The following is a 22,327-nucleotide window of genomic DNA, read 5'->3' as shown; positions in this document are numbered from 1 at the left end:
AGAAGTATAAAATCAACGTTTGTTGTCTGTCAGAAACGAGACTTAATGATGTTCTGTCCAAAAAGTTGACCGTTTCCGAATCTGACTCATTCCAGTTCTATAACTCGGGTCCCAATGATGGTTCCGGCCAGCAAGGAGTTGGGTTCCTAATAGACGGTCCTACTGCATAATGCGTCACCTCTTGGGAGTCAGTGTCACCAAGGATGGCCATGATCAGACTGAGAGGCTACATTAGCCACATAACCATAATCGCCGTGTACGCTCCGAAAAGGGACAGTAGTGACGTTGTCAAAGATGCCTTTTATTATGACCTACAAAGAATCATCGACAAGACACCAAGGCGTGACATGCTCTTTGTAGCTGGAGGCTGGAACGCCCGGCTTGGCAGGGTAGACCCCGACACAGCAGCAGTTATTGGCCGCCACACCGTTGGTGACAGATCTTACAGCTAGCCAGATACAACAACCTATGCGTCACAAACACTCTCTTTGAGCACAAGAGACTCCACCTCGTTACATGGCGTTTGAACGACGGCGTAACAACAGCCCAGATTGACCACATCTTAGTCAGCAGAAGATGGAGGAGCTCCTGCACAGATGCCCGGGTATACAGTGGAGCAGACACAGGATCTTTAAATGGATCCGACCACTATCTCCTCACTTGCAAAGTCCGTCACCGCCTTAGTAGGCAGAAGCGATAGAAGGCAGGGAAGCGCTTCGATGTTTCGAAACTAAGATGCCCGGAAATCAAAGCCGACTTCGAGTTAAAGCTAAGCAACCGGTTCGAAGCCTTGAATCGTCTCTCACTCGTCGATGAAGAATGGGCGCAGATAAAAATTGCGACACAGGACATATCTGAGGAGGTGCTTGGCCACACAAAACGAAAACAGCGAGCCTGGATCTCTGACCACACCATAGAACTAGTTGAGAAGAAGCGACCCCTCGTGGGAGGTGCAAAAGAACCCTTAAAAGTAGCCCGCAAAGTAGTTAAACAGTCACTGAAACGGGACAGAGAACAGTACTGGTAAGATCTGGTGAATGAGTTTGAACAAGCGTCCAAAAGCCACAACAGCAGAAAAATGTTCAATCTCCTGAAATAAGCGACAGAAAAAGCTCCTGTAGCAGTTAACACACTGAAAGATAAGTCCGGAGAACTCATCCGAACAGAAGAAGGACGCATGGAACGCTGGCGAGAGCATTTTTCTGAGCTACAGAACCCTGTCAAACCCCCTTGCGATCTACCTGCCTTCTCGATTGCTGCTAGAGAGCCCTACGCAATAAACCTCGATCCGCCAAGTATTGCGGACGTACAAAAAGCGCTGAAGTGCATGAAAAACAATAAAACTCCTGGAGAGGATGGGATCCCTTCTGAAATGTTCAAGTCCTCACCAACTCTACTATGCCGCCTAACCGACCTTTTTGTCCAGGTGTGGACGACGAAGACCTTCCCAAAAGACTGGAAAGTATCAGTCCTCGTTCCGCTATACAAAAAAGGAGATAAGGGCATTTGCGGAAACTATAGAGGTATCTCCCTGATCGACCATACCATGAAGATCTTCTGCGTCATTCTTCTGAATCGATTCAAAGACGCACGTGACAAGTTAATCCGTCCTGAACAAGCAGGCTTTAGACCAGGAAGATGCTGTCCAGAACAGATATTGACAATTCGCCTCATCCTTCAGCAGTACAGTAGGTTTCATCTACCCCTTCTCATCACCTTTATTGACTTTGTAGCTGCCTTCGATTATCACATCAGAGAGGAGCTATGGAGAATTATGGCTGAAGACGGTTCACCACAGGAGCTCATTGAGATACTCCAAAGTGCGTATAAGGACACTGAGACTTGCGTCCGTGTTTTTGGCAATGACACTCCTAAGTTTCCAGTGGAGTTTGGGGTAAAGCAGGGATGCCCCCTTTTGCCTATATTATTCAACTACGCGATAGACTGGATCATGTATAATGCAATGAGAAACCACAGCGGAATAGTCTTCGGACAAATAGCTGGTTTCCTCCAGCCCCTGACAGATCTGGACTTCGCAGACGACGTTGCTGAGCTAGAAACTACCGACGACAGCTTACAAGTCATGATCGACGATACCTATGAGGTCTCAAAGCGCATCGGACTGGCAATCAGCAGCGCAAAGACTATAGTATTGATTCTCAACCAACCTGCTCCTTACCAAGTTACCCTCGACGGTGAGCCAATAGGAAAGGTTGAGGAATTCAAGTATCTTGGCTCTATCATAGCACCAGATGTTGGAGCTGAAAAGGATATCTCGGCCCGCATAGCAAAAGCCTGGGGAGTCTTTACTAGTCTGAAAAAAGCATTATGGACCAGACGGGAGATCTCAACCAAAACAAAAGTCAGAATCTATGGTGCAACTGTTCGAGCAGTACTACTGTATGCTTGCGAGACATGGCCGATCAAGACTGAAGATGCGAGAACTTAGGACGTGTTCGACCACCGCTGCCTTCGTTACATCCTCCGCATTAAGAGATGGGACAGAATTTCCAATAATGAAATAAGGATTCGCTGTGGCCAATTAGAAGAGCTAATATTTATCATTAAATAATATCACCTGAAGCTCCTCGGCTATACATTGTACCCTTCCAAAGGCACGATACGTCAAGATTTCCTTGTCTGCAAACCAGCCCCCTCCTGGAAACGTAAACCAGGAGGACGAAAGAAGAACCTGTGGCGAAAATTCAAGGAGGACCTGGAACCGTGGGGAGGATTCAGGAGACACGGTCGGAGATGGGACAAAGACTGGCTGAGAATCACCGGAGAAGCTGCAGCCGAAAGGTCCAAGTGGTCGTCGGAAGTCATCCCAAGATCCTTTGGTGTCGGGCAGGACAGTTCATCGTCTGGTTCCCGCCGAAAGTAAAAAAAAAAGTAAAGTAAGTACTACTACTACTACTAAAAATCACCGCAGCACCAAGCCGCTTGAGGCCAACACGGCAACGAACGCTCCTCCTAATCAATCTATTCAAAGCCTCCCTCTTTACACCCTCCCATGAAGTTCCTATTTCCCTTAAATCTTTCTTTATGACATCCTCCCACGTCAACCGCGGACGACCTGCTTTCCGTTTAGTCATTGACGGTTTGCCGAAAGGACAACCTTCGGCAATCTGTCATCCTTCATCCGCAGAATCGTGCCCAAGCCATCTCAATCTTTCTCTCATTATATCCCTAGAAAGCGGGATTGAACCTCACTTTTCGTTCAACCTACTGTCGGAAATACGGTCAGTCAGCCGGGTACCCAGAATAATCGGCAATTTCTGAGGAAAACATATAGCATATCTTCATCCGCTTTTCGGAGCGCCCATGCTTCAGAACCATTGATCACTGTCATCACTATAGCTTCCAATGTTCTAATCTTGGTTTGCATACTTATCTTCCTATTCTACCAAACTTTTTTCAACTCTGAAAAAACACCCTGAGCCTTGGGTATTCTACTTCTAACATCTTCACTGGTCCCACCGTCTTTACTAAGAATACTACCAAGGTAAGTGAAGCTGCCCACCTGATCAATCTTTTAGTTGCGCAACGTCACCTTTTGATCTTCACTTATTCTAAGCCTTAGCGACTTAGTCTTCTTAATATTTATTTTCGAACCTATTCTAGCACCTTGAACTCGCAAAACCTCTGAAAGTCCATTCATTTTCCTCACACTTTAATCTAGTATGCTTAAATCATCAGCATAATCTAGGTCTAGGAAATTTTTTCCTCTTCATTTGATTCCGTGGTCTCCCAATGCCTTTCCTGTGCTCCTTAAGACAAAGTCCATCAAAATGATCCATATAAAGGGAGATAGAACACAACCCTTTTTAAATCCTGATTTAATACGAAACCAGCTGCTAATCTCATTTCCTACCTTAACCGTGTGAAGTGTGGGATATTTTTCTAAGGAAATACCGTCTTATTGGTCCCCAGTGGGGAGGGGGGGGGGGGATCAAGCCTCTACGAGGACAAGACCTCGGGTAGCGTGGTAGGCAGAGTTCGTATCTACTCAAAATAGTGCTAAAACTACTTTAATAAACAAATAAACAAAATACAATACTATGCACACTCGTGAACAGTCTTCTTGAAGCTGTAGAGAATCCGAGCTATGGTCAACTTGAATTGGCTGGTACAGTTGATATGGAGGTGGCTGCTGCACACTCCAAGTTTGCCGTCTATAGGTGGCTAGTGGAGGTTACTAGAACGCTCCGACGGCAGTTGATGTGGAGGTTATTTTTAAACGCTCCCAGCTCATCGTATATTATAGAAAGGTGGAAGTTGCTTGAACTCTCCCAGCGGTGTTTCTCTAACACTTGTCACTGTTGGTTCCCAAAGCTCAAATTTCCACAAGTTATGTCTTTTTCCCCCTCTTCTCTTCCAGATGCCAAGTATAGAATTCTGGTTCCATGACTCCCAAAGTAGCCTCTCATTGGCTGGCAGGTTTTGGTCATGGTAAACCACTACCTTGAAGAGAAAAGAAGGCAGAAAACAACACATACCAAAAATATACTCTTAAAGTAGAACCTGCACTAAAACAAAGCATACCAAAAATATACCCTTAAAGTATTAAAACACTAAATATGAGAAATACACTGATATCTAACTTGCATAAGCCTAGCGACTATCTTTACAACCGCAGCAGTATTATTTTCGTACATAGCACTGTTCACTTTAATGCATTGGTCTGGTATACCATATAAGGGTAAGACCTTCGGTAAAGCTCCTCTATCAATAGAATCGAACGCTTCCTCATAATCTATAAAACTGAGGACCAAAGGTGTTTGATAACTCAGGCACTTTTCAATTATTAACCTAAGAGTGAAAATTTGGTCGACACATCCTCTGCCCTCTCTAAAACCACACTGTTCTCCTCTTATCACTTTGTCTACCACATCTCTTAGTCTGAAAACTATCATCGTACTAAGTAATCTGCTACCTACAGAGACCAGGCTAATGTCTCGATAATTGCCACGCTCATTCTTATCACCTTTCTCATACAATGGCTTAATTAGGGTTTTACTAAATTCGCTATGTACTTCCCCTTTTTCAAAAATTTTATTCATAATCTTCAGTAACGTATTTCTACCCTCAGAGCCACCATATTTAAGAAACTCATTTACCACAGTATCAGCACCTGGGGCCTTATTATTTTTTAATTCTTTTAGTACTCTTGTTTTTATATGATCTATCACTCAGATAGTTCTTGTACAAGCCACTTCTCCTCTCTATTGAGCATAAAGATCTTTACTAGCATTCCTAGTTGAGTTCCTAAGACACCATCAGCAACTTCACAAATTGTTTTCCTAAAATTATTCCATCCATCTTCTACATTGTCAAATTTTAAACTCTCTAGTTTAGTATTCAAGTGTTCTTTGAAAGTTTCTCTGAAATGGTAATCCTGGAGTCTACCAACATTGTAACTTCCCAAGAGGTAGTTACCCTTCCAAAATTTTAGCTTTAAATCAACCCTAGTCGCTTCTAGATGGTGATCTTTACTTTTATAATCAATAACAGCACTCCTATACATCCTAGTATCTTGTATTGATACTACCAGTCTTCGGTCTGCAATAACATAATAAGGTTTGCTGTCTTACCATCACGTGAATGCCACCTTAACTTATGGGCCGTCTTATGACCAAACACTATATTGATTATAACAAGGTTGTTATACCGACAAAACCGCAGCAGTCTGTAGCCATTACTGTTTTCCCATCCTACGCCAAATTTACCTAGGCTTGAATACCATCTATCCCTATTTCTACCGACTTTGGTGTTCAAAGCTCTTAATAGAAACACCATGCTTCTGCCTGGGACCCTGTCTATTTGCTCCTGTAACTGTAGATAAAATTCATCTGAGTCACTAGTATCTCCGTCAGTTGGTTCTACAGGGGCATCTACTACTATACCTGATACCATGAACTTTTTAGTCATAAAATGAGCGATTAGAATTCTATTATTAATACCTTCCCAGTCTAAACAAGACTTAGCAGCTTCCTTTTTCATCATTAGCCCTACTCCCTGTCTATTTAACCCATCCCTCCTGCTTGAGTAAATCCATATCACCTAATTTCATGCTTCCCACCCATGGGATATGAGTTTGATGAAACTCCTAATAAGTCCTATTCGAATCGTCTGAATTCGTCAGTCAAAATGTCGATATGATAGTTATTTTTAACGTCGTATCATTCCAAGTTCCAATTTTCATATTCTTTAAATCATTGTGACAGTTCTGTCCTCAGGAAAACCAATGGTCCCGGATACCAGTGCAGGACGAGGTCCAACACATATTTTTAGTCTAAACCGAATTGTAATCGTAATAGCCATAGTAATAGTAGTAGTCTGCACATATTGCCTTTTGGTTGGCTCAACAGCTCCCTCAAAATGCCCTGAAACTTTCAAGTTATTTCACTAAGCGGTTCTCGTGAGATACCTAATAAGTCTGTTTTGACAAGCTGAATGCACATAGCGTTTTTTTTATTTGTTCACCATCCTCTCAACTTTGCTTGGAAGATCGTGCCTTCAACCGTCACAAATATAGCGTGATCTTCCCTGGCGTGAATTTCCTCTGCTCGTTACGGTCGGCAGGTTTGGCATTTCGCCCTATTTATTGACGGACCCTGGCCATCGGCCCCCGAAAATACAGAGTGGTATCACCACCCATATAACCACTGACTTCTCGCAACGTCACATTTCCGTTCTTATTTTTATTTTTTATTTCTTTCGTGTATTTTTAAGAATTTTTTTTTATCATGATTCTGCATGAACATTCAAATGTACTTTTTTTGGCTGAAAAATTCTGATTTGCGATGATTAGTTAGACTCCTTGTTGGTAGGTGAGTCTATTGGAGATCTTGCGCCTATTTGCATTGGAATTGCTCTTTTGTGTCAAACAGCAGTCCGTGCGAAGTTTGCAAGGGACCTAATTTTTGACTATAAAAGTTCTCCTAGTTTTGCTTAAGACTCGCCGTGAAAGAAAGTGTTTTAGTAGAAGCTTCACAAAAAGAAAATAATATTTTGTTTTTTACATTTTCAAAGATGGAATAATTCATGTGGCTGTAATTTCTTAATCTTACTGTAGCAAATCAGGAAAATAGCTGATTGAATGGTTAAATTGTTATTCTATCCTAGACACAATGTCCGCAAATATTGGTTAGGGTTATTCTTTGTGACTCATAAATTAGTCCTATCAACGTAAACTATTTTAGTTCTTCCGTCAAATAGAAACACATTTTGTTTCAGTATTTTCATTTTTAGCTGTTAAGTTGTAAAATGCTATAATTTATTTAGCGCCTTTTTTAATCTTTTATGTATTAAGAGACAAGAATTTGAGAGATAAGCAAGTTCTCGGAAACATGTTCCATCTGGCAAATGATGTTATTGCTTCTGGTCACAACGTGTTGTCAGTCACGTGTCGGTTTTTTTCCTTTAATGTTTATTACTTTTTATTTACCGTTTCTTTATGACAATTCCTTGTTATACTTTTAATAGTAGCGTCCTGCTCCTATGTAATTGAACTTTATGCCGTTTTTACTGTCTTGCAAATACCTTATCACTTTTAGAACTTTAGACATTTTCATTTTTTTAATTTGAAATCTATTTTTCATCTGCTTAAACTGATAGCTGACATATAAACTTTCAATGTAGAACCGTTAAAATTTTATTTTTAAAAGTAGAAAAGGTAAAACCGATGAATAACGGAAATAAGAGCTGAAAAAGAACGGGAAAAGGTTAGATTAACTCACCATCAAGTAGTACTTTCAATAATCGGGAACCGAAAAACGTGTGGGGGAAGGGTTGAAGACCTGAGGAAACTATAAACGTCAAATGTTGTTAGTTTGAGTGATGCGTCTTTTCTTTGTTGGCAGAGATGGTTAACAAATCTTTAAAGACTTTAGCTCAACAATAGTATAACAGTAAAACAAAGATACAATATCAAGTTTTTTTTTATTGCATTTTCGCGTACTTATTCTCTAAAATAACCTTGAGGTAGCACAATAGATTGATGCTCCGCTTGACAGTACGGGGCAGAGGGATCAATCCCCTCTGCACTAAAGTTGGGCGATAGCCATGCTACTTGTAGGTATAAACAGAAGTTCCAGCAACTGATGCGTCGATTCGACGCCCTATGTGCCTCCAATGGCTCTATAGGATGTTTGCTCTTTTTTTCCTCTATAGAATTTAGACTTATATTCAATGTTAAAAAAAAATTGGTAATTACTGACATTGTGTTATTTAGTAATAGAAAAATCGAAAATAATTAAAGTCGATTTTTAAAATCATATTCCATGATTAATTTTACTCGACAAGGAAGGTAGTGTTTTTCTTGTCTAATGCCTTTGTATTCTTGTAAAATTTCAGGAAATCTAAACTAATTATGGGATACCTGATTGGCAGTATCATAGACAGCGCAATAGCGCTGCCTTAGTAAAGAATGATGTTGGCACAATGTATTATTTATTTTTTGTTTCCATATCCGGGCACTTCGTATCGAAGGAGTTGTCTTAGAAACTTCGAAAAGGTCTCATTCGATTGGGAATTCAAAGGGCTAGTGCCCTTTTTAATAGTCGAAAGTGATTGGAGGGCAACTAGCCCTCCCCCACGCCCATCATGTCTCCAAGCACCTCCAATAAAAATTGTGACATGGCAATTATGTTCAATGCAGTTGAACTTCAGATCGAAAATTTGTTTTTGAGGAAGAAACTCCCCCACAACCTTCGGGGCAAGAGTTGTAAGTTATGCCCTGAGGGTATATAAGAACGATGTTGGCACAAAGTATTATTTATTATTTTTTCCTTTAGAGCAGGGTACTTCGTATCGAAGAAGTTATCGTAGAAACTTCGAAAAGTGCTCATTCAATTGGAAATTGGAGTGGCTTGTGTCCTTTTTAATAGTCGAAAGTAATTGGGAGGCAACTAACCTCCCCCCATCCACGCCCCAGCATTTCCCGAAACATATCCAATCAAAATTTTGAAATAGCCATTTTGTTCAGCGTAGTTGATTTCCCGATAGAAATTATGTTTTTGAGGAGGACGATCCCCCACAGCCTTCAGGGCAAGGGTTGTAAGTTAAGCCCTGGGGGCATATAAGGTTCTTATAGAAAGTGTTGTCGTAGAAACTACAAAAAAGGCTCATTCAATTAGGAATTGAGAGGGCTAGTACCCTTATTCATAGTCGAAAGAGATTGTAAGGCAATTAACATCTCTTCCACGCCCATCATTTTCCCAAAAAACATCCAATCAAAGTTTTGAGACTGCCATTTTGTTCCACGCAGTTAAATGTTCAGGAAATTACATATTTGATTAGAACACTCCCCTCACAGTCTTCAGGGCAAGGGTTATAAGTTAATCCCTGGAGGCATATAAGTTTTTTTTAAATCTTTGTCGTAGAAACTTGAAAAAGGGCTCATTCGATTGGAAATTGAAAGGTCTAGTGCCCTTTTAATAGTCGGAAGTGATTGAAGGGTAACTAACCTCCCTCTCACGCCCACAATTTTCCCAAACACATCCAATCAAAATTTGGAGATATCCATTTTGTTCAACGTTGTCGAAACTTTTGAAAATTAAGTCTTTTAGGATGATAACCCCCTCAGAGCCCTCATTGCAAGGGTTATCATTTATGTCCTGGGGGCATATGAGGTTTATATAGAAAGTTGTTGTAGAAATTTCAAAAAGTGCTCATTTGATTGGAAATTGAAATTGCCCTTTTTAATAGTCAAAAGTGAGTGGAGAGTAATTAACCCCCGTCTCACGCCCACCAGTTCCCCAAACACATCCAATCAAAGTTTAGATATAGCCATCATATTCAACGTAGTTGAAATTTCTGGAAATTTTGTATTTAAAGATAACAAACCCCCCAGAGCCCCCAGGGCAAAGGTTGTAAGTTAAGCCTTGGGGGCATATAATGTTTTTATAGATAGAGTTGTCGTAAAAACTTCAAAAAGGGCTCATTCAATTGGAAATTGAGAGGGCTAGTGCCCGTTTTAATAGTTGAATGTGATTGGAGGGTAACTAACCCCCCTCTCACGCCCACCTTTCTCCCAAACACATCCAATCAAAATTTTCAGATAGCCATTTGGTTCAACGTTGCAGAAAGTTCTGGAAATTAGGTCTTTGAGCATGACACCCCCCCCCAGCCCTCAGGGCATGGGTTGTAAGTTATGCGCTGGGGCATATAAGGTTTTATATAACGCGTTGTCGTAGAAACTTCAAAAATGACTCATTCGATTGGATATTGAAATGGCTAGTTCCCTTTTTAATATTTGAAAGTGATTTGAAGGCAACTAACACCCCTTCCATGCCCACCATTTCCCCAAAAACATCCAATCCAAATTTTGAGATAGCCATTTTGTTCCACGCAGTTTAAAGTTAAGAAAATTATACCTTTGATTAGAACACCCCCCCCCCCCCACAGTCTTCAGGGCAAGGGTTATAAGTTATTCCCTGGAGGCATATAAGTTTTTATTGAAATCTTTGTTGTAGAAACTTGAAAAAGGGCTCATTTGATTGGAAATTGAAAGGGGTAGTGCTTTTTTAATAGTCGAAAGTGATTGAAGGGCAACTAACCCGCCTCTCACGCCAACCATTTTCCCCAACATATTAAATCAATATTCTGAGAAACCCACTTTGTTCAACTTAGTTGAAAGTTCTGGAAATTAGTTCTTTGAGGATGATAGCCCCATCAGAGCCCTCAGTGCAAGGGTTGTAAGTTTGCCCTGGTGGCATATAAGGTTTATATAGAAAGTTACTGTAGAAATTTCAAAAGGGGCTCATTTGATTGGAAATTGAAATTGCCCTTTCTAATAGTCGAAAGTGAGTGGAGAGTAATTAACCCCCCTCTCACGCCCATCATTTCCCCAAACACATTCAATCAAAGTTTAGAGATAGCCATTTTGTTCAACGTAATTGAAAGTTCTTGAAATTATGTATTTGAGGATGACAAACCCCCCAGAACCCCCAGGGCAAAGGTTGTAAGTTATGCCCTGGGGGCATTTAAGGTTTTTATAGATAGAGTTGTCGTAAAAACTTCAAAAGGGGCTCATTCAATTGGAAATTGAGAGGGCTAGTGCCCTTTTTAATAGTTGAAAATGATTGGAGGGTAACTATCACCCCTCTCACGCCTACTCGTCCCCCAAACACATCCAATCAAAATTTTGAGACAGTCATTTTGTTCAACGTTGCAAAAAGTTCTGGAAATTTGGTCTCTGAGGATGACAACCCCCCCCCCCCTCAGCCCTTCAGGGCATGGGTTGTAAGTTATGCCCTGGGTGTATATAAGGTTTTTATTGAAAGTGTTGTCGTAAAAACTTCATAAGGGCTCATTTGATTGAAAATTGAAAGGGCTAGTGCGTTTTTTAATAGTTGAAATTGGTTGGAGAGCGACTAACGCCCCTCTCATGCCCACCATTTTCCCAAACACATCTAATCAAAATTTTGAGATAGCCAATTTTTTTACCGTAGTTGAATGTTCTGGAAATTAGGTCTTAGAGGATGACAACCGCCCTCACATCCCTTAGGGTAAGGGTTGTAATTTATGCCCTGGGAGCATGTAAGGTGTTTATAGAAAGTGTTGTCGTAGAAACTCAAAAAGGGCTTATTCGATTGGAAATCGAAAGGCCTAGTGCCCTTTTTATAGTCGAAAGCGATTGGAAGGCTTGACATTTTTATAGTAAAGATCGATGTGGGTATAAAGTATTACTTATTTTTGTTGTTGTTGTTGTTTAGATTAGACCAGGGCACTTTATATCGAAGGAGTTGTCGTAGGAACTTCGAAAAGGGCTCATTCGATTGAAAATAAAAAGGGCTGATGCCCTTTTTAATAGTCGAAAGTGACTGGAGGGAAACTAATCCCCTTCCCACGCCCACCCTCCCATTTGCCTTTATGTTTAAAAACTAAATGTTGCCATAAGATTAAATCAAAATGCACTATGTTAATGTTCATTCTCAATAAGGCATCTCAGCAGTATACCAAGAACGACTGAGGGTATTATCTTCAAACTTTTGGGGCTGTTTCTGCTCCTAAAATTTAACCAAATCAAAATAGCGTAAGTGTATCCAAGCTATCAAAGAAAGTAAACAGATTTTTTTTGTGAATGGTATCAAATTTTCCATTTCAGGTCAACTAGAAGAGGTGTGAAACTAAATTAAACACTACTATTTGTGTCCAGATTTTTAAAAGGGTGTATGTTGTTAAAAATTGCTGAAAATTTTTCTCCAGCATTCAAATAGCAGACCAAACAATAAAGTCTTAAAAAAACGAAAAGATTTAAAGTATTATTTTCTTTTTCCCTGAAAAGACTATGTCAATATAAAACGAACAGAAATTAATTAAAAAAATTTCCACAAAATAAGTTTTTGAAAGAAAAGTAAAGAACTCCATTAAGCAAAAATTATCAAAAATAAAATCGAATAATCTACCACGCGTGAAACTACCACAAATCAGCATCGATAAATTAATGAAACCCAAAACGAACAGAAACTACAATAAATAACAGAGTCAAACTCAAAAACGAGCAGAAATTAACATAAGTTGGGCTCAAAACCCCTATGCCTTCCCAAGGCCAGAACATAATTTTCACTTTACTGAAAAAAATACAAATGAATGTTCATTGTCATTTTAATATACATATACTGATTGATTTAGTAATCAAAATGTTAATATTATTTGATTTATTAAAGTTATAAAAGTAAAAATATTTACGTTTTTTTTCAGTAAAGTGCAAATTATGTTCTGGCCTTGGGAAGGCATAGGGGTTTTGAGCCCAACTTATGTTAATTTCTGCTCATTTTGAGTTTGACTCGGTTATTTATTGTAATTTCTGTTCGTTTTGGGTTTCGTTTATTTATCGATGCTGATTTGTGGTATTTTCACGCTTGGTAGACTATTCGATTTTATTTTTGCTCATTTTTTGTTTAATGGAGTTCTTTACTTTTCTTTGAAAAACTTATTTTGTGGAAAAGGTTTTTTTAATTAATCTAAGAAAACACTCGTCTCTATTATGCCCAAAAGTAAGATAATAAGTTTTCGCCACTTATTGCATTACCCAAAGATTTTCAAATGTCTAAATACAATTTATTTTTCAATTGATGCTGCGGTGCTTACGTGTTAGCCCGACAACACTCAAGAAATGAAGTTAGGTTGTTCCTAATGATGTATCCTAAAATATGATGAAAATATAATAGTTTAGAAACAAAGGTATGGAAACTACAACAAAGAATTATGGAAGGGATACCGCAGAGAACGCATCATATTAAATACCTAACCTAACTCAACCAAAATACCATCTATATCAAGGCCGTATCCCGGGGGGGTTACCCGTTTTTAACCCCCCCCCCCCCCCCGAAATTTTTGACCGAGTCGAAAATAAGTCGAAAATTAGTAAAACCTAGGTAAAAATCAGTAAAATTAGTCGAAAACTGAGTCAAAAATTAGTAACCCCCCCCCCGAAATGGTCAAAAATTAGTAACCCCCCCCCTCCCGAAAAAAATCCTGGATCCGCCCTTGATCTCTATATATTAAATATTCAATAAAAATATACCTACAACGTAGATTTCAACTAAGTTAATTGTCTCTGTATAGAGACATCTGAAAACCGGTTATTGTCTGATCTTGCAGATTCAATTTCTGGAGTGTTTTCGGGCTAACACATAAGTACCGATGATGTATTCTACATTTAAAGGGAGATAGAAACCAATTAAAGACATCCCGTGTCTTAATCTCCTATCAGTGTCGAATTCTCTTTGAGTTTCCATTTGTAACCTTCTTTATTTTTACAAATGCTTTACGCTTAATATTTTATGTTTAGGAGGAAGGACTTGTGCAATAATTATTTGAGTGATAGATCATTTGAAAATAAGAAGGATGCAAAGAAAGTAGAGAAAGCATTAAAATCTAAATTAAGGAGGCGCGAAGTGGAGGCCATGGATAAAATTACTGAAGATCTGGAAGATGCAGTCAGACGGCATAACAGTAAAATACTGTGCTGGCATGTTAGTAAGTTGAGAGGGAATAGTCAACTGGGACTTGTCCCAGTTAAAGATAGGAAAGGGGTCACAGTTTGTGAGAAGGAAAGAGTTAAATAGAGATGGGCAGAACATTTAGAGAATTTGCTAAGCTGTGATAGAGTTACAGGAAAAGATATGGAAAAGAACGAAAAGGTTTGTGGCGCTTTGGATGCGAAGTAATATATTTTTTTTATGGAAAACTAAAGGCCCTACTAAAAGGATTAAAAAATAATATGGCCCCAGGTGCTGATAGTGTGGCTAAGGAGTTTTTTTTTAATATGGGGGCTATGAAGTTAGAGATAAGTTACTGAAGCTAATGAATATAGTTTGGGAAAAAGGGGAAATATCTTGCGATTTTAATTAACACCCCCTCTAATGAATTAAAAGATTACAGTAATTAGAGCTATGCACAAGAGTAACAGTGCTGCGTTTAAGGTAGGAAATGATTTTAGTAGTTGGCTTTGTATTAAATCAGGAGTTAAGCAGGGTTACGTCATATCTTCATTTATACGGATCCTTTCGATAGACTTTGTCCTAAGGAGTTCAGTAAAGACAATGGACGACCAAGGAACTAATTAGTGAAATAAAACTATCTCAGATTTAAATATATCGATGATTTAAGCATTCTGCATTAAATGTTACCAAAATTAATGCAATTTTAGAGATTTAGCGAGTTCATGGTACAAGAACAGGTTCTAAAATTAACGTTATGAAGACTAAGTCGCTAAGACTAAGAATAAGTTCATGAAGAGGTAATGCTTGGTAACGATAAGATCGATCAAGTGAACTGCTTCACTTACCTACGTAGTATTATTAGTTGAAACGGTAGGTGCTGTGAAGATGTTAAAAGTAGAATAGCCAAGTCCCAGGGCGTTTTTAACTATTGAATAAAGTTTGGAAGGATAGGAAGATAAGTCTGTGAACTAAGATTAGAATATTGAAAGCTACAATGATGACAGTGGTCAAATATGGCTTGAAGCATAGGCATTCTGGAAAACAGAGGAGACTTTGCTAGATGTTTTCCAGAGAAATTGCCTACATATTGTTTGTGTACCTGACTGCCTGACCGTATCTCAAAGAGTAAGCTGTACGAGAAATGTGGTTCAATCCTGTTCTCTAGGGTTGTAATTAGTGAAAGATTGAGATGGCTAGGACATGTTCATGGAATGAAGGATGACGGATTGCAAAAGGTCGTCCTGGTTTGCCAACCTCAAAGGGTCTAACGTAAAACTGGTCGTCCCCGGATAGGTTGGGAGGATGTCGTAAGGTAGGATCTAAGGAAAATGCAGACCTCTTGGGAGGGTGTAAAGAGGGAGACTGTAGATTGGATGGAAGAGTAACGTGCATATTTGTATTGGCCTCTGGCGGTTTGGTGCTGCAGTGAGTTGTTAGTAGTAGTAGTATTATTATTTCCAAGCTTTTGAAAAGTGTTAGGTCTAGGTTTCTTCGGGTCTTAGGGGATATGAATTGTTTCCTCTCGGAGCTTTGGACGCATGTACTACCATAGTGTCAGAGACTCTTTCGTACTAAGTTTTAGGTTTTGCTCGCTACCGTTTCTTTGTTTTTCATTTTCATGATTAGAGACCAGGGGGGCTGGGGTTCTTCCCTGGAAAATCTCCCCACGGAAAACTTCCCATTGGAAAATTCCTCTATCTGATAGCCTCCCCTCCCCAAGAAAAATTCTCCCTTACTCAAAATTGAATAGTCACAAAGTAAGTACAAACTAGGTACCTCAAAATGTCGTTCAGGTATCCTAAGGGGTAACAAAGTGACCAGATGTCAAAAATGGTTCTAGGACAGGGGCTGGTTGGTCTCTTAATCATTTTCGATTTTAGAAAGAGGACTAGAACTCAAATTTTCCAATAAAATGAGCATCCTCTGAAGTTTCTATGGCCACCAGTTTCTTAATGGGTATGAATTGTTTTCATTTGAACTTCGGATGCATTTACTACCACAGTGCCACAGACTGATGCAGAGTGCCACAGAAACAGTGGCAAAAATTTCCTAGAAAGTTGGAAATATTGCTTGTAATCATTTCTTTGTTATCATCTACATGAATTAGTGGCCAGGGGGGCCAGCGTGTTGCCCCTCCCGGAAAACCTCTCCCATGGAAAATTCCTCATTACGCAAAATAGAGCAGTAACAGAGAAAGTTCAAAATAGGTACCTCAAAATGTCGATCAGATGTCTTAACGGGTAACGAAAGGACCAGGTATAAAAAATGGTTCTATGAAAGGGGCTGGATGGTCACCAATCACTTTTGACTTTAAGAAAAGGACTAGAACTCTCAATTTTCGAAGTTTCCTTCGAAGTTCAATCCTTCGAAGTTTCTATTATCACAGGGGGGAGGTTTGGGATGAGAAGGGGACGGTCCCCCGTCTATACACAGTGAATTCTACTTGTTTTGGGGTCTAATGTTACTTTTTACTACCCTAATAACGGCTTAGACCAGAAATATTCTCAGAAATAAAGAAAGGTCAATTTCTACCTCAGTAGTAATCTAGGTTATACTTTGCGTAGGTTATGTTCCATCCTGTGTTATTTGCAGCCTTTACATTCCCTGGCACCTTTCCATGGCAGATTACCAGACTAGTTATTGCTATTGTTGTCAATTGAATATGGAATTATACAAAGCCTACCAGACAAGTTTCCGGGCCAACCAGGCATGTTTCTGGGCCAAGCAGACAAGTTTCTGGGTCAACTATAAGTTTCAGGGCCTTTACGTTCCATGGCACCTTTCCAGAGAATGTACCTATGCATTTGGAGACTTTACGTTCCTTCCTTCTATAGCAAGACTGGTTTGGTGGGTATAATCTGGTTTGGTGGGTATAGTCTGGTTTGGTGGGTATAGTCTGGTTTAGTTTTACAAAGAGAGTGAGTATTTGAAATTTTTGCAAAAAGTTATAAGGAATTCGCAAATTGGACACTTTGAACGATATTAGTTAATGTTTTGAATAATAGGAGTGTGAATGATTCTAATTAGTGATTGTATGAAGGTGGGGACAAAAAAGGATTAAACTGATTAACAGTTAAGGTAACCCCGAAGGGGTTTTTAACTCAGTTAATTTGTTATAAATTTGAAACAACATCAGTCTATGAAAATGACTAACGACGATAGAATGACATTGTGAGTTGACCTAGCTTTACCTCTCCGATGTGTCAATTTTGGAGGGAAAATCAAAAATGCTCAGAATCGAAAATAAATGGGATCTGCCTCAAGGGGAAGGCTCAGAGGCCCTTCATTCCCCCATTTCTGAGGGCAGAGGAGGGGGGAGGGGGAGGGTCAATTTTGGAAGGAAAACCAAATTTACTCAGAATCGAAAATAAACAGGATCTGCCTCAAGGGCAAGGCTCAGAGGCCCTTCCTTCCCCCATTTCTGAGGGCAGGGGAGGGTCAATTTTGGAGGGAAAACTAAAAATGCTCAGAATTAGAAAAAATGGGATCTGCCTCAAGGCCAAGGCTCAGAGGCCCTTCGTTCCCCAATTTCTGAGGGCAGGGGAGGGGGGAGGGTCAATTTTGGAGGGAAAACCAAAAATGCTCAGAATCGACAATAAAGGGAATCTGCCTCAAGGGCAAGGCTCAGAGACCCCTCCTTCCTACATTTATGAGGGCAGGGGAGGGGGGGAGTCAAATTTGGAGGGAAAAACAAAAATGCTCAAAACAGAAAATAATTGGGATATGCCTCACGGGCAAGGCCCAGAGGCCCCTCCTTCCTCCATTTCTGAGGGCCGGGGCGTGGGGGAGTCAATTTTGGAGGGAAAACCAAAAATACTCAGAATCGAAAATAAACGGGATCTGCCTCAAGGGGAAGGCTCAGAGAATTGGAATATTTCAGTAGTGTCTTGTCGTGGTTTACCTTCTCACAGCTACATTCTCATGATTTTTCAAAGTTCATTTTGAATTTCTGTCGTGAAATGCAAGAGTTGGAATATTTCAGTAGTGACTTCTTGTGCTTTACCTTGCCAGAGATACATTCTGTTCATTTTTCGTATTACAATCTGAATTTTTGTCATGAAATGCGAGAGTTGGAATATTTCAGTAGTGTCTTATTGTGCTTTAACTTGTCACAGTTACATTCTATTGATTTTAATATTTAATTTTGAAATTAGTTCATTGAAATGCAAGATTTGGAATATTTCACTAGTCTTTTGTTGTGCTTTACCTTGTCACAGTTACATTCTCTTAATTTTTCAAAGTTCATTTTGAATTTCTTTCGTGAAATGTAAGAATGGGAATATTCCAGTTGTATCTTGTCGTGGTTTACTTTGTCACAGCTACATTTTCATGATTTTTCAAAGTTCATTTTGAATTTCTGTCGTGAAATGCACGAGTTGGAGTATTTCAGTACTGACTTGTTGCGCTTTACCTTGTCACAGTTACATTCTCTTAATTTTCGAAGTTCATTTTGAATTTCTGTCGTAAAATGCAAGAGTTGGAATACTTCAGTAGTGACTTGTTGTGCTTTACCTTGTCACAGTTACATTCTCTTGATTTTTCGAAGTTCATTTTGAATTTCTCTCGTAAAATGCAAGAGTTGGAATGTTTCAGTAGTGTTTTGTTGTGTTTTACCTTGACACAGTTACGTTCTGTTGATTTTCATATTTTATTTTGAATTTCTTTAATTGAAATGAAAGAGTTGGAATATTTCAATTGTGTTTTGTTTTGCTTTACCTTGTCACAGTTACATTCTCTTAATTTTTCAAAGTTCATTTTGAATTTTCTTTCGAAAAGTGTAAGATTTGGAATATTTCAGTATTGTCTTGTCGTGGTTTTCCTTGTCACAGCTACATTCTCATGATTTTTCAAAGTTCATTTTGGATTTCTTTCGTTGAAATGCAAGAGTTGGAATGTTTCAGTAGTGACTTGTTGTGCTTTACCTTGTCACAGTTACATTTTCTTGATTTTTTGAAGTTCATTTTGAATTTCTTTCGTGATATGCAAGAGTTGGAATATTTCAGTAGTTTTTTGTTGTGCTTTACCTTGTCACAGTTACATTCTGTTGATTTCCATAGTTCATTTTGGATTTCTTTCATTGAAATGCAAGAGTTGGAATATTTCAGTAGTGACTTGTTGTGCTTTACCTTGTCACAGTTACATTCTCATGATTTTTCGAAGTTCATTTTGAATTTCTTTCATTGAAATGAAAGAGTTGGAATATTTCAGTAGTGTTTTGTTGTGCTTTACCTTATCACAGTTACATTTTCTTAATTTTTCAAATTTCATTTTGAATTTCTGTCGTGAAATGCAAGAGTTGGAATATTTCAGTAGTGACTTGTTGTGCTTTACCTTCTCACAGTTACATTCTCATGATTTTTCGAAGTTTGTTTTGAATTTCTTTCATTGAAATGCAAGAGTTGGAATATTTCAGTAGTGTTTTGTTGTGCTTTACCTTGTCACAATTACATTCTCTTAATTTTTCGAATTTCATTTTGAATTTCTGTCATGAAATGCAAGAGATGGACTCTGGTTCAAATCTGAAGCTTTAGTTGTTTTTGGATCGAAAAATAAAACTTTTTCTATAAAATATGAGCTAAAAAAGGGGTTTTGACCGTAAACTCTAGTTTTGTTTGTAAGAAAATTATGGTAAATACAATTCGTTGGCTCAGAGGTGAAAATTAAGTCCAGTTATGGATCGAAAAATAAATAATCTCTATAAAATCTGAGCTAATAGGGGTTTTTTGCAGTAAACTCTAGTTTTTTTGTACGAAAATTATGGAAAATACAATTCTCTGGTGCAAATATGAAACTTTAGTCTATTTTTGGATCGAAAAATAAACTATTTCTGTAAAATCTGAGCTAATAGGGGTTTTTGACCGTAAACTCTAGTGTTTTTTTTAAAGAAAATTATGGAAAATACAATTCGTTGGCTCATAGGTGAAAATTAAGTCGAGTTATGGATCGAAAAATAAACTATTTCTGTAAAATCTGAGCTAATAAGGAGTTTTGACCGTAAACTATATTTTTTTATGAGCAAACTATAGAAAATGCAATTCTGTGCCACAATTTTGAAACGTCATTCTATTTTTGGATCGAAAAATAAACTACTTATTTAAAACCTGAGCTAATACTGGCTTTTGACCGTAAACTCTAGTTTTTTGTAAGAAAATTATGGAAAATACAATTGTCTGGTTGAAATCTGAAACTCTAGTCTATTTTTGGATCAAAAATAAAACTTTCTACAAAATCTGATCCACAAAGGGGTTTTACGACCGTAAAATCTAGATTTTTGTAAGAAAATTAAGGAAAAATCAACTCATTGACTCAAAACTGAAACTTCGGTCTATTTTTGGATCGAAATATAAAATTATTTCCATATCGTCTGATATAAAAAAGGATTGTTGGGCTCCAAATCTTGTCATTGTTAAGAAATAGGCGAAAGATACTATTCGCTGGTTCAATGATCACACCTAAGTCTATTTGTGGATCGAACATTAAAAACATTTCTATAGAATCTGAGTTAAAAGGGTTTTAGACCGTAAACTCTAGTTTTTTGTAAGAAAATTATTGAAAATACAATTCATTGGCTCATACGGGAAAATCAGGTCCAGTTATTGATCGAAAAATAAAGTATTTCTTTAAATTCTGAGCTAATAAGGGTTTTTGTCCGAAAACGCTAGTGTTTTATAAGAAAATTATGGAAAATACAATTCCCTGGTTCAAATAGGAAACTTAAGTCTATTTTTGGATCGAAAAATAAAACTATTTCTGTAAAATCTGAGCTAATAAGGGTTTTTGACCGTAAAATCTAGTTTCTTGTAAGAAAATTATAGAAAATACAATTCTCTAGTTCAAATGTGAATCTTAAGTCCAGTTTTGGATACTCATAATGATGAGGACTGTTGATTCTAATTCAATATTTTTTCCATAAAAACACTTTTTTTTTAAACTTCGAAATTATTCAACTTTATTTATTTTTTATCTTTTTTTTTTGTACGTGTCTTAAAATGACAAAATATGCTTATGGCTCTCACATTTGGACTCTATTATTTGTCAGAGATACGATGTGGCTGTCCTATCGGTATTCTATGATCCGGTTATTGACACTACCTAGTATATTGCATGTATTAAATCAGTATTTTTTACGCAGTGGAACGATAAACACATAAGTCATATCTTAAAAAAAAGTTAAGATGGAGCATTTTAATAAAGTGTGTTCACATAACAAGGTTATTGTAGCATTGAATGCCAACAAGGAGAAGTATTTAAACTATGAAACAAGTACAAGTGGTAGCACTATTGGAATTGTATGCATGCATTGTCATGACAGTAAGGAATTAAATTTCTTTTGAATACCGAAAAAATTCAACTCTTTATGTTGGTGGTTATGCGAGATTGAGATCTCCAGAGATGATTGCACTCAAAGAGAATGCCAACATAAAAATAATCGTTGATGATAGAGGACAACTCATTGCTACTGTTGCAGGTAACACATTACCTACTGATACATCCAATTATCAGCTTTCGGGTATTAACATTCAACGGAAGGTCAATAAAAGAAAGGCCTACTCTTCTAGTAATATCGTAAGCCACATCTTGTCTACGTGCCGAAACTGTTACCTATGTAAAAATAATGTGATAATAGAAAGTGAAATTGCCAGAAAAATAAAAAGGGCATTGTCAGAAAATATCACTATGAAAAATAGAGATGAATCAATGAAAATCAAAGCATCAGCAAACGCTACTGCCATTGATCCAAAAGTCAATGAATCAAATAATACCAAAGACGAAAAGCATATTGATCCTGTTGATAAGACACCAGTAAAAATTGTGTATGACTCTAAATGGAATAGTTATTATTATACTGATTACGAACTAAGAGAAGACAATAGCTACAATATCAAGAGAGAACATGGTGAACTAGTTTATGGAACAGATTCAAAATGTCCAAAGTTAATCATTGATATTAATAATGTATCATAATATATTCGATCCATAATATATTTTTCGATCCATAATATATTTTTCGATCCATAAAAATATTAATATATTTTTCGATCCATAACTGGACTTGATTTTCACCTAAGAGCCAATGAATTGTATTTTCCATAATTTTCTTACAAAAAACTAGAGTTTATTATCTAAAACCCTTTTAGCTCAGATTTTATAGAAATGGTTTTATTTTTCGATCCAAAAATAGACGTAAGTTTGAGAATTGAACCAGAAAATTGTATTTTCAATCATTTTCTTACAAAAAACTAGAGTTTACGGTCAAAAACCCATTTTTTAGCTCAGATTTTACGGAAATAGTTTTATTTTTCGATCAAAAAATAGACTTGAGTTTCAGATTTGAACCAGAGATTTGTATTTTCCATAATTTTCTTACAAAA

At 37.9% G+C, this 22,327-nt stretch overlaps 1 protein-coding gene across 1 annotated transcript in view; it reads left to right on the top strand.

The window, feature by feature from the left end:
- Window positions 1-22,327, top strand: part of Coprox (oxygen-dependent coproporphyrinogen-III oxidase) — an 82,157-nt gene that overhangs the window by 25,955 nt on the left and 33,875 nt on the right. The window contains exons 4-6 of the mRNA XM_089091809.1: window positions 189-432; window positions 1,734-1,887; window positions 4,080-4,181. Of these exons, the coding sequence (XP_088947935.1) occupies window positions 189-432; window positions 1,734-1,887; window positions 4,080-4,181 (500 nt within the window). The remainder of the gene's footprint in view (window positions 1-188; window positions 433-1,733; window positions 1,888-4,079; window positions 4,182-22,327) is intronic.

This window comes from Artemia sp. Qi Xiang Cuo, chromosome 1 (genome assembly GCF_049724085.1).
Source record: "Artemia sp. Qi Xiang Cuo chromosome 1, ASM4972408v1, whole genome shotgun sequence".
In the NCBI taxonomy this organism is placed as follows: domain Eukaryota; kingdom Metazoa; phylum Arthropoda; class Branchiopoda; order Anostraca; family Artemiidae; genus Artemia; species Artemia sp. Qi Xiang Cuo.
The sequence above is the reverse complement of the archived record's forward strand: the minus strand, read 5'-3'. Positions and strand labels throughout refer to the sequence as shown.